Raw genomic sequence first — 13,408 nt, 5'->3', positions numbered from 1 at the left:
GTTTTGATAATTTTTTCTTCATAAAATATTCAAATTTTCAAATTTTTGGCATTATCTAGGTGAAATTCTCAAAATTCTGCTCTTTGACCCCAAATTGTAATTTTTTAACCAAAAACGGCAAAATTTAAAAAAATTTTACGAGGCTGCACAAATTCCTCACACTGAACGATGTCCATTCCAAGTGTTTTGTACATAAAACTACATTTTTTATCAAAAAAGTATACTAGTTTGGCTTCAATTCTTCCATTTTCTTTCAAAAAAAAGATTCCCTCATTTCTAATTCCCGTAAAATTCGTAAATTTCCTCTGATTTTGACACGGTTTTCAACAAGCGGAAGTGCCATGTTTACACTTTCATCCAGGTATTCATCAAAGAAAGATAAATCATGTTTGCACTGTTTTGAGCGGGAAATATAAAAGAGGTATCCGACCCCTTTAAAACGGGACTTATCGTCAGCTGTCTGAAGAGTTAATCCCGATAAACCCGGACTCATCGGCATAAGGGTTAATGTAAGTCGGAAAACAGTCAGATCGCCAGTCTCATGATGTTTTGATAAAATCTCAGGAATGCCAGCCTTGGTGGCTAAGCATGCTAAGGTAGCCCCTCTGTGCCTCAACCAATGGAAAGAATAAACTGAAGGGTCTAAACCAACAAGAACAATTAACTCTCTAAAATGATCCAGTAAAACTGATCTAGATAAAGGCAATAATTTACCATTTACAGGTAAAGCAAAAACGGGAGCATTCTTATCACTAGGTATTAAAGACACAAGATGCTTATAAGCTTGAATAGGACACTTTAATGGCTCAACTAAGCAACATAGAGAAACCTGATTTGTGTAATCATAATCTTGTCTAGTCTGACCATTTCAATAAAAGGAGGATACCCTTTTCACTTACAACAACATTCTCTCTGATCAATTGTTCACGAGAATTAAAAGATGTAGAGCTCAGCTGACTAAATTTGACGCCCTAAGCATACCAAAAAATGCAAATGTTAGAAAACACCATAAACAAGCATCTAAATAATCATAAATATTCAACAACCTAACAATATCAATTAAATGTGTCGGCAACAGTTGCAATTTCGACACAGCCACATGCTGATTCGTATGGCTCAATCCTTAGAGTCAATTTCAATTCTGTAGATAAAAATGGTTCCACAGTAAAACCAAACAGTTGACTCCAGGTCTTAAATTGCCAGAAATATAATTCTTAATAGATGAAACACTGCTTAAACTCTTGGATAGAAAACATGCATAAGCACACAATGTATCCTTAATACAAGGAAATGGTCAAATTGATAAAACACGCAAAAAATATGGTATGCATTAAGCTGACTCTTCAGATTAGAATAAGTACCAGGCCGAAAGGCTGCACCCTTAGCAAGCTTGACCTCTTTCTGTAAAACTGCTCTTCTAGACCAAAGACCAGGAAGTTACAACACAACAGTAATTAGATAAACAACAATGTCATATTTATTATCAAAGGTCATATCACCAATGCACAAAAAATAGTCTTAACAAGCACTGGCTATGGCTACATAGTTTAAAGGCTAGACATTCTTCAAAAATTAACCACTATTTATCATGATATTAATCTTGTAAAAGTTGTTAACACATGTATGTTGAGAACCGAACGTACTGGAATATATATCAACTAGAACACACCCGCGAAATCGCGGGCATTCAGAGCGTAGTTTAAAGTATGTAAAGTGTTGTTGGAAGAATTTTGTAAAATACAGAATGACTGGAGAATTTCAGCAAAAGTATCATAAATCATAGGTTATTGGGGACAGGAAACTGTTTTTTTTTACCCTCCACCTTTATTTCCAAAGTTCCCAATTTTTGGTTTTCTATCAATTTCAATATGAACAAACATTTAGTATGTTATGAACATTTATTTAAGTAAGGAGCCTGTAATTTAGTGGTTGTCGTTTGTTTAGGCAGCAACCATTTGATTTTCTGGGGGGGGGGCTATGGTTTTTTTTTCTGTGCAAACTTTTTTTTTCGCCTTCGGCGAAGAACAATCTATTTTTTTAGCGACAAACCGAAGACAATTTTTTTCTTTCAATTTTAGCATTACATATAGTGGCAGCTGAGGGTGAAACACACAATTGTTTTTACTCAGGGTCCAAAACAAATTATTTTTTTCACCAAAACCTGGAAACAAACTTTTTTTTCCAAAAAAAACCATAGCCCCCCAGAAAATCAAATGGTTGCTGCCTTATGTGTTATATATTTGTTTTTCGTTCATTTTTTGTACATAAATAAGGCCGCTAGTTTTCTCGTTTGCATTGTTTTACATTGTCATTTCGGGCCTTTTGAAGCTGAGTATGCGGTATGGGCTTTGCTCTTTGTTGAAGGCCGTACGGTGACCTATAGTTGTTAATTTCTGTGTCATTTTGGTCTCTTGTGGAGAGTTGTCTCAACATGGCAATCATACCACATCTCCTTTTTTAATTATGTAATCAATGAATTTTGTAAAAGATTTAATGACTGGAGAATTTCAAAAAACGTATCAAAAGTTCACATGAATAATTTTAGCGCTTATCTGTATAGTATGAACATTCATTACTATATAAATAAAGCGTATTTACTTTCAATTCTAAGTTTACTAATCGATCAATGGTGATCATTGATATAGTATACAGACCCTCTCTATTTAATAAACTCTGTGTTCGCCGTGGATAGTAAACTTGAAAATGATAGCAGATAAAATTCTGAAAATACACTTTATTCGTAGTATATGTATGTTCCAAGTATACAGAAAAACGCAAACCGGAAGTCTAATCTGACTTAAAATTTCGTACAATGACGGGACAATATCCGGATGCCTTTTTTCTCGTTTTTCTCCTAAAACAACTCAATCTGAATAATCATATGAATGGATGACAAATGCAACTATGCACTCTACCTATAGGACACAGAGGCGTGTTGATTAATTTATTCTGGAAAGAAGAGAAGCGACACCAAAAATGAGGTCTTCTCGTTTAATAGTATAGATACTCAAAATTCGGCTTGACACTGCAAAACATGGCTTCATGAACACGTGAAAATTATTCATATCCATTTCACAAAATCTGATTGATACATTTTTCAAGATATCCCGCTCATATTGGGTGAATACTCAAAATCAATAGACCCTACTGTTTTTGTAAACCAAGGACAAATACTTAAAGCTTAAAGTACAATTAGTTTATCAACAACATTGTAATTCATGTAATTGTTATCTTTAACAGTGTCAAAATCAGTGCTACATAATAACCTGTAGGAAATTATAAGGCGTATTACGTCTGGAAATAAGGCGTAAGTGGTAGTTACGTGTCTAGATCCAGGCGTCAGGGAGCAGGAAATGTAAATTTGTAGTCCTTACGGGCGTAGAAAAAGCAGTAAACCTGGCGTAAATTGAAATAGCCCCTGTGAGATGATAATGAATAATTCATGAATATGCATGAACATTTCATGAACTGTTCATGAACAGATTTCATGAACAGTTCATCATATCTTCATGAACATTTGATGAGCAATTCATGAACTGAAAATCGACAGTAATGTTCATGAACTTTAATGTTCATGAACAATTCATGAACAAGAAAGGGTTCATGATCATTGTTGTTCATGAACATTTAAATGTTCATGAACCTTTCTTGTTCATGAATTGTTCATGAACATTAAAGTTCATGAACATTACTGTCGATTTTCAGTTCATGAATTGCTCATCAAATGTTCATGAAGATATGATGAACTGTTCATGAAATCTGTTCATGAACAGTTCATGAAATGTTCATGCATATTCATGAATTATTCATTATCATCTCACAGGGGTTTTACTGTCAAGGAGAGGATTCTGGGGGGGATTGGAACCCACCCTTTTTTAGCAAGATCAATGCATATGAAAGGGTTTATAGTACATAGTTTGAACCCCACACCTTTTTTAAAATGGCTGGATCTGCACCTGTACCCACCCAATATTAAAACTAAAGTAACTATGCGTCAGATATAATAATATAAAAGGATACATGTAAAGTTTCTGCTTCTTTCTGTAATATTTTGTTGTCTCTGTTCTTCCAAGTAGAATCGCTGAATAAATGTAACTAAAATCTCCACGGAATCTGTTTTACTATCAAAACTGGCAGCTCCATTTTGATATTTAATCATTCAATCCCCTAAAAGTATAAAAAAAATCCACAAAGAATCAATTGTTCTAGATGTTTTAAAGCAATAAAATTCAATTGAAATGTTGTTGCCTGTTTATACACTACATCTGAAGCTGTTAATGAATCAAATTCATTTCAAAACCCTCCCCCTTTTTATCCCCTGAAGATTATAAAAACTGGCTACTTATTATTTTCACAAAAGAACAATTCAAACAATTCAAAAACTATAAATTTTAGGTAACTACCAATAATCATATGTGGAAACAATTATTCATTTTGTTTATATAATTAAAAATAAATTTTCAAATATGCTTTCAGACTTTCTGATGTTGCTTTGCTCAAAGAAACCATAAAAAAATTATATTTCCTCAACAAATTATATTTTATAATAATATACACATGTCTGTCATGTTAAATTAAATTTGTAATGCACTTATCTGAAATCTTTCTGACTGGAAATGTCTTTTCCGTGTTTCCATCAGCGTAATCTCCATTTTGGTGACGTATTACCCAAGAGTGCACTTATGCTGACGTTGAGACTGTGACAATCTCGCCCCAGATAATATCGGCCAGAAGTTGATCTGTGCCGTAACGGAAGTATGAAAATAAATCAAGGGTGTCGCAAACAAATATTTATTAATATGCAGTTTTATTAAGTATAATAAAAAAAAAATCTTTAGTTTAAACGGCACATGGTGCATGTGAATAAACAAGTGGACTCACTTGGAAGGTATTTTTAGGGCCGAACTGTTCAGTACGATTAAAACCACGAGGTCAAGGTTTGTTTACATTGTACATGTATACGTTGAGAAACGTCTGTCGTTGGGCCTATCTATCATTGATCTGATATTTTTCTAAGTTATTTATATGCCGGACGACAATTAATAGAAAGGCACATATGTGAACTTGGAGAAAATCAGAATTTACATCTTTAGCAGTTTAGGGAAAGGAAGAGTAAAAAAAACCTTCTTGCAGCAAACCAGTAACAGCAGTGACAGTCCCACACGCAGTGTTACCAGTTACTAAATCATCTATTATTCATAACACATGCATATGACAGATGAACATTTCAAGAATTTCAATGATCAGCTCGTGATTCATCAAAACTTCATGAACATTCATAAAATACTTTTAATGAACATTTCATGAATTTTTATGAGCAGCTACTGATTCATCAAAACTTCATGAATATTCATAAAATACTTTTAATGAACATTTCATGAATTTTTATGAGCAGCTAGTGATTCATCAAAACTTCATGAACATTCATAAAATACTTTTAATGAACATTTCATGAATTTTTATGAACATCTAGTGATTCATCAAAACTTCATGAACATTAATTCCCTCCGCTCCCATTTCGATGTAATAAAACAAAAACTCAACACATAAGTAATGATAATCATATTTTGGCATAAATAACAATTTACAATCATACATATGTCATAAATAAATTTCTCATTTAAAGTCCATATTCTTGATAAATATTAATTTCCAAAATATATAAATGCACCAGTCACTTCCCAAACAGACATCAAATTCATCAATCTGCATTATCTGAAAAAGACTAACTTCTTCTATTTAATAAGGTATAACACATGTACAAAAATATCAAATAATACAAAAATAAAATGGGCGGGAGGGTGGGTAAATTTAACGTGTTGAACTGACCAGTAAACTTTTCGAAATGACTAGGAAATATTTATGAAAATTTACCTGAAGTGAACAGGTATTTCTGTTAACCAATCAAATGCGTATAAATTACGAACGATAAATTTTGTACAAACAGGTAACGAGTAATGTCGAAAGGTAACGAGTAATGTCGAAAGCATCCGAGATGGAATTAAGTATTTTTAATTAATTAAAAATTTACCAATTCCCTCCGCTCCCATTTCGATGTAATAAAACAAAAACTCAACACATAAGTAATGATAATCATATTTTGGCATAAATAACAATTTACAATCATACATATGTCATAAATAAATTTCTCATTTAAAGTCCATATTCTTGATAAATATTAATTTCCAAAATATATAAATGCACCAAACCAACGGCCACTATAAAGTGTACAGTATTAAAGAAAAAATTACATTATAATATAAACATACCTGATAATACATACAACAACAGTTACTTCTGGAATCCTGCAAACTAATATAGGTTCACAGGTAAACCAGATGTAGAAGTAATGGTCTAGCCCAGCTTTCTTGACCATCATCTTCTGAAAAATAAAATTAAAAACCACAAAGTATCTTGAAAAAAAAATACATTTAAATACAACATTGTATAATTACAAATGATTAACTACACCTATAAAAAAGTTTCTTAAAACTGAAACACCAAAATAACTTAAGTGTAATCTATCTTTACAAAAACATTTACTTTTATAAATAGATCCTGGTTGCTGAACAAATTGCTTATAAGTTTTGACAAATAAAATATTTCTCTTTAAAGTAAGCTTAGCCAAAGCTTTATTACATTCTATTACAGTTTGTTTTGTGTCATCAAAATCTATAGGTCTTGGCAAAATTGCTGAAACTATTATCTTTAAAGAAGGAAAAACATTGCAAATAAAATCAATTAAATTATTATAATATTGAATAATCAATTTACTGGATAAACCATTCCCAACATCATTTGTGCCTACATGCAATAACAAATGTGTGTATTTTCTTAAAAGTGATTTGTTGTCTTTTACAAATTGATGAAGAGTGTATATATTAGCACCAGATATAGCATTGCATTCCAGCCAGTTAATGTTATTTACATATTTACAAGTAGAATCTGACAGCAACAAAACCTTATTTTTTGACACAATGTCTACAAAAAAATAAAATAAGATAAGATAAACAAACAATATAAATTTAACGTGTTGAACTGACCAGTAAACTTTTCGAAATGACTAGGAAATATTTATGAAAATTTACCTGAAGTGAACAGGTATTTCTGTTAACCAATCAAATGCGTATAAATTACGAACGATAAATTTTGTACAAACAGGTAACGAGTAATGTCGAAAGGTAACGAGTAATGTCGAAAGCATCCGAGATGGAATTAAGTATTTTTAATTAATTAAAAATTTACCCATAAATACTTTTAATGAACATTTCATGATTTTTTATGAGCAGCTAGTGATTCATCAAAACTTCATGAACATTCATAAAATACTTTTAATGAACAGTTCATGAATTAAATTCATGAACCTTCATTTATGAATTATTTATGAATTTTCATGTACCATTCATGAACATTCACGAACCATTCATGATAGTTCATGAAGTCATGAATTTCTTCTCGCCGGGGAAGCAAGGCGTAAATTTCTTGCGGCAGTAAAACTGTTGGTATGGCGTAAATAGAAATACCCATAATGCTTTGTTTTAATAAAGGATCATGGGATTTTTTTTCAAAATTTGGCTCTTTTTAAAAAACATGGTTTTAGTTTGCAGGAGTTGGACTTATGGCAGCTTCATATATTTAGGGATAATTAGCTTGTTTTGTGCTTTTTGGAAGAATTTGAAATTGATTAATGAAAATTGTGAAATAAAAGGAAAGTAGTAATTCATGGTAAATAATAATAATATGAGCATAACTAGGTTATTAAGTATTATGTTCTATCAGAAATTTTGAAATCCTAAAACCTTTATCCTTGGATAATAACATTAAAATCTTTTACTTTAAGTTAAATTGCAGTATTATCATTTATATTTTAGTTCAAAATACAATACTTTTCAAAAACAACTTATGTAAAATGCTACTTTTATTTCAGTTAGAAAAATTAATTGTCATAATTCTTATTTAAACATAAACTTATTTGAGCCAGTGTCTGTCAAAAATGTATTTATTTATATAGTAGCTTCTTCAATGGTTAATATTTCAAGTTTTTTGTCAAACAATGAGAAATAAAAGCAACAGTACAGAAGTTTGTATCAAATACACAAAAGTACACAGCTAGGTTAATACACTGATCTAAAATAAGTGTAGTATTATGTAAGGATATCACGCCTGGTATATTTATTGACTAGGCATACTCATTTGCATATTACGTTTATTATTTTTGTCGAGCCTGCAACTTTTGTTGCAGAAAGCTCGACATAGGGATAGTGATCAGGCTACGGCGGCGGCGTTAGCTCACTTCTTAAAAGCTTTATATTTTAGGAGGTGGAAGACCTGGATGCTTCATACTTTGTATATAGATGCTTCATGTTACGAAGTTTCCGTCAGTCACATGTCCAATGTCCTTGACCTCATTTTCATGGTTCAGTGACCACTTGAAAAAAAAGTTCAAATTTTTTGTAATGTTGAATTCTCTCTTATTATAAGTAATAGGATAACTATATTTGATATGTGCGTACCTTGCAAGATCCTCGTGTCTGTCAGACAGTTTTCACTTGACCTCGACCTCATTTCATGGATCAGTGAACAAGGTTAAGTTTTGGTGGTCAAGTCCATATCTCAGATACTATAAGCAATAGGGCTAGTATATTCGGTGTATGGAAGGACTGTAAGGTGTACATGTCCATCTGGCAGGTGTCATCTGACCTTGACCTCATTTTCATGGTTCAGTGGTTATAGTTAAATTTTTGTGTTTTGGTCTGTTTTTCCTCATACCATATGCAATAGGTCTACTATATTTGTTGTATGGAATGATTGTTAAGTGTACATGTCTAGCGGGCAGATGTCATGTGACCTTGACCTCATTTTCATGGTTCAGTGGTCAAAGTTAGGTTTTTGAGTTTTGGTCTTTTTATCTAATGCTATATGCCATAGGTCAACTATATTTGGTGTATGGAAATATTTTATGATCTTTATGTCAGTCGAGCAGGTTTTATTTAACTGTGACCTCATTTTCACGGTTCATTGCACAGTGTTAAGTTTTTGTGTTTTGGTCTATTTTTCCTAAACTATAAGTAATGTGTCAACTATATATGTTGTATAGAAGCATTGTTAGCTGTACCTGTCTGCCTGGCATGGTTCATCTGACCTGGACCTCTTTTTCAAGGTTCATTGGTCTTTGTTTAGTTATCTTGGTTAATGTTAAGTTTATGTGACAGTTGTAATAAAGCTTAGCTTTATACTTAGGACTATCAACATAATATCAATGATTAGTATAGAAGGCGAGACATTTCAGCGTGTGCACTCTTGTGTGAACCAGGCATACTCATTTAAATATTACGCCTAATTTTACACCTGGTTTACACCTCATTTACGCCTGGTTGACGCCTGGACATGCATTTTGTAAACACTGCAATGCCGCCAGGATAAAGCATGATTTCTATGCCTGGTTTCCGTTTCATATACGGGCGTCACAGTCTGTACAGGAAAGGTTGCAATACAGAATCATTCTCATAAATAGACACACCTGTAAACGCAGGGAACGTTTTTTTTTCTTCACTACAAGCATGACCATAATAAATAATATAGGACGAAAAATCACAAATATTACACAACACATCTGCCTCATTTGCAGAGGATATTCCTAATGAATTTTATGAATACTCACAAAACACGCCTACATTGCAGGGGAATAAAATTTCATTAAGGCATCATACAAGCCTAATTACTGAGCAGGGGAAGCAATCACGCCTGACATTGGAGGAGTTTCACAACAACACACATTTTAAAACACACCTGCCATTACAGTGGAATATAATCTCTTGAAATAATACAATTATCGCTCATTTTAGTAAAATCACAATGTAGCACTGAAGTTGAACATCATTCATGATGCGGACAATCCTTTCAAGGATGTAGAACAGACGAATCTCGCGAATCTTTTCCTTTAGGGACACACTTTCTGCAAACATGCAATAGCTCTTGGTCGCCATAGGCTCCAAAATTATTCCCGGAACGACTACAATTTCCCACTTGATATGCGCCGCAAATTGGATTGCGATTAACCTTATCCTTGAAAATTGTCTTGGTCAGTGTAGATGAAGATGATGTGAGGGGGGATGACGAGAGTACGACCTTGTTCTTCTACAAATCGACCAGTTTTTGTGACCCCTTTCTATCAACTTCGGCGTGAAAATCCTTCATCTCTGTAAAGGGGTATTTTTCGACTAAATAAAGCAAATTAATGAGATGTTTCTGTCTGAGCACAGAAATAGCTTGTTTTTCAATGTTATGCATAATGAATGTTTCGCCTCTGACTAGTTGTGCTAGGTGGAAGTCTTTATCATTGATCTATTTGGTTCGTGCATGCTCATGTGGTCATGACACATCATATTTAACTCTATCCTTAGCAGCCCTTGCTTCCCTGGAAACAGCTGTGCGTTTTTGTCTGTCTTTGAACATTAAATATGGTAAACCATTACCTTTGATTTGGCTTTTGTCTGTCTTTGAACATTAAATATGGTAAATCATTACCTTTGATTTGGGTATTGTCCTTATCCTCGTTGTTATCATTTGAAGAAGTACAATCAGAATCATCGGACGAAGATTGATTAATCAGCTGCCGAGTAAGCTCTTTAGCCCGTTTTCCAACTTTGTCTTTATCTCGTAACTCATTCAGTGTTGGGAGCTTTAATGTTTTAACTCTTTTACCATTGTCCTTTGTTTTGGTTCTTGAAGATTCACCACCGCCACCAGATGTTTTCTTGTCTACAAGGAGCTCGTGTTGTTTCACCAACAAATCACGTTCCAAAATTTTGTTTTGTATTGTCAATTCTTGAATTGTTTTGTAAAGTTCACTCACAATGTTTGTAGATGAAGGTAATATTGGACGAACACTAACTCTTCATCTAATCTCGGTGTTGATGTCTGACGATGAACCACGTTTTCAGAGTTAATTATTATATCTCCAGCTTCTGTTACTGAATCTAAATCCTTCTGCTTTTCAGAAGATGAAAGCATAAAGTCCTTCAAATACACTGGAGGTTTTCTTGTTCTATTGTTTTCCATTGAAAAGAAACAAAAAATAATACATCCACTACATATAAATGAAAAATGGCTTGAACATGCTCTTTTCCTTAAGGTTTATGTACCCTTCTGTAGCCATTTTTGAATGAACTTTTCAAACTTCAATTGTATCAAAACTACAGATATAATGAATAATAGAGATATGCCATTTTGTACATATTCCAAGGGGAAACTTGATGCAAATAATAGACTTTAATAGAAAAAGAGGACTTTGTGGCAAATAAATCAAGATTTTTATAGAAAATCCACAGCCTTTATCCTTGTACTCTCATATTTGGCAATTTGATGACTGATAGATATAGGATTATTGCATGCAGTGCTAGCATTGATTTCCTTAAAACAAGTTTATAAATGTAGTTATTGGTTAAGACAAGTATAAATATGGCCAAAATCAAGTAACCTTTTAGGGTGCGCTCGACTTTAGTGACTCAGCACAAGGTGTTTTGGAATTTACAGGTTACTTAGAACTTTTTGTAAAAAATAAACACTAGCACATCATAGAAAATCAAGTGAGTAATTTATGTTTCAAATTTTATAACAAAAATCTCTGTATTAAAGGCTGTGGATTTTCTATAAAAATCTTGATTTATTTGCAACAAAGTCCTCTTTTTCTATCAAATGCAATGAAACAGTAAAAAATAATGCTTTGCATCAAGTTTCCCCTTGGAACATGTACTAAATGGCCTATCTCTATTATTTATTATATCTTTAATTTTGATACATTGAGGTTTGAAAAATTCGTACAAAAATGGCTACAGAAGGGTACATAAACCTTAAAACCACATGGTAATATAAACCCGGATGATGTAACAAGGGGAGGCAAATCTAACAAACGGTGTTATCAATTAGGTACAATGAGAGTTGCCTCCCATTGTAGGCAATTGGTACCCAATAAATAATAATGAATCCACAGTATTCTAAAACCTGCAATATGCTTTATGCTGTTCACCATTTTCTATCTAACTTTGAAAATATAGTTTAACATGTGACTATCCCTGATTGAATCAAATTAGTTAATAGTTAGTTTATAATATATGAATTAATATATGGACATATTGGTTTGAGAATTTGTATTGTACACATATTGTATAGTGTTTTATTGCATTTGTAGTGGATGTTGGTCCTATGTTGGCAATGTTAATCCTTTTCGTAACAATGTACAGCCAGTGAGCTTATCCGAACCAGGTTGTATTAGCGTAAGTACCAAGATTTTTTAAAAGTGGGCTGTATTAGCCATAAAAATCGATATTTACCATTTTCGTTTAACCATATGCATTTTTTGCAAAAAATGAGTTTAGTTTTTTTATCAAATGAAAGTTGAACCTTGTGTCTGCCCTCTACCCCACCCTGAGACAACCACTACATTCAACCTTTATATGTCTGATAACTAGTTTTTGTCTCACCTGTGTTGAAAAGTGAGACAAAGCAGTTGCTTTTCCAGTGCTTGTTAATATGACTTCAGTTTAAGGTGGTATGGGAGTCTAAAATAAAAATGATAGAATTTGTTCATACTTTGCCAAAACGTTGTATCTATTGATACATTTTGAAAAATATAATAAAAATGATAGGTCACCGCGCATTTTCTCAAGCTACAGGACGGGACAAAATGACACATTTTGTATGGATTATACAGGAAAAAACACCATTTTGTGATTAGAAACTAAACATAATGATAGAATTGTTAAATACGTCAGGAAAAGATAGCTTTCAGACACTGCTTTGAGAATATCAAAAGAAAAGATAGGGTCACCGTACGTTTTTTCCAGCTAAAATACAAAATAGGAAAATTTCGTACAGAATCCTTCAGAAAATGTACTTTTTTAGAGTTACCTCCCCTTAAAATGCCAATTTTAAAAAAAAATAAAAACAACCAAAAATAATTAACATTTGCAAAAATTTCAATATTTAGAAGTTATATTCTTATAAATTGGTACTTTTAAATGAAAATGTACATTAAACATCTGCATTCCTGCATCAAATTTTGCTAACTTGATAGAAAATCTGGACCTTTGATTCTCTGTTTTTTACAATCCAAGATGGAGGAAGACACCCATACCACCTTAAGTTAAGTTTTCTGCTTAAGTTAGATTGATAGGAATCTTTTGTGATAGATCATTCATGTTTTGTATGAAGATGCATTACTGTCAGTACCTATTAGTTTGACAACTATTTAGAGGCCCTGCCCCTTAGGCCATGGTCCTGTGAATTTTAATAAATTACAGCTAATTTCCTAATGCATGTAGAGCAAGACTTTGGTTACCTTGCTTTCTTTGTTTGTATATTGTACAATAGTAATTTAGATAACATCCAATTGAATTCAACTATTAAT

General features: G+C 32.7%; 1 protein-coding gene across 2 annotated transcripts in view; it reads left to right on the top strand.

The window, feature by feature from the left end:
• LOC143062111 (MAM and LDL-receptor class A domain-containing protein 1-like) overlaps positions 1-13,408 on the top strand; it is a 161,927-nt gene that overhangs the window by 77,781 nt on the left and 70,738 nt on the right. For both annotated transcript variants that reach the window (XM_076233933.1, XM_076233925.1), the window contains exon 9: positions 12,191-12,275. In XM_076233933.1, the coding sequence (XP_076090048.1) occupies positions 12,191-12,275 (85 nt within the window). The remainder of the gene's footprint in view (positions 1-12,190; positions 12,276-13,408) is intronic.

The sequence above is a fragment of the Mytilus galloprovincialis genome, chromosome 1 (genome assembly GCF_965363235.1).
Source record: "Mytilus galloprovincialis chromosome 1, xbMytGall1.hap1.1, whole genome shotgun sequence".
NCBI lineage: Eukaryota > Metazoa > Mollusca > Bivalvia > Mytilida > Mytilidae > Mytilus > Mytilus galloprovincialis.
This window is presented reverse-complemented; position numbering and strand designations above follow the sequence as displayed.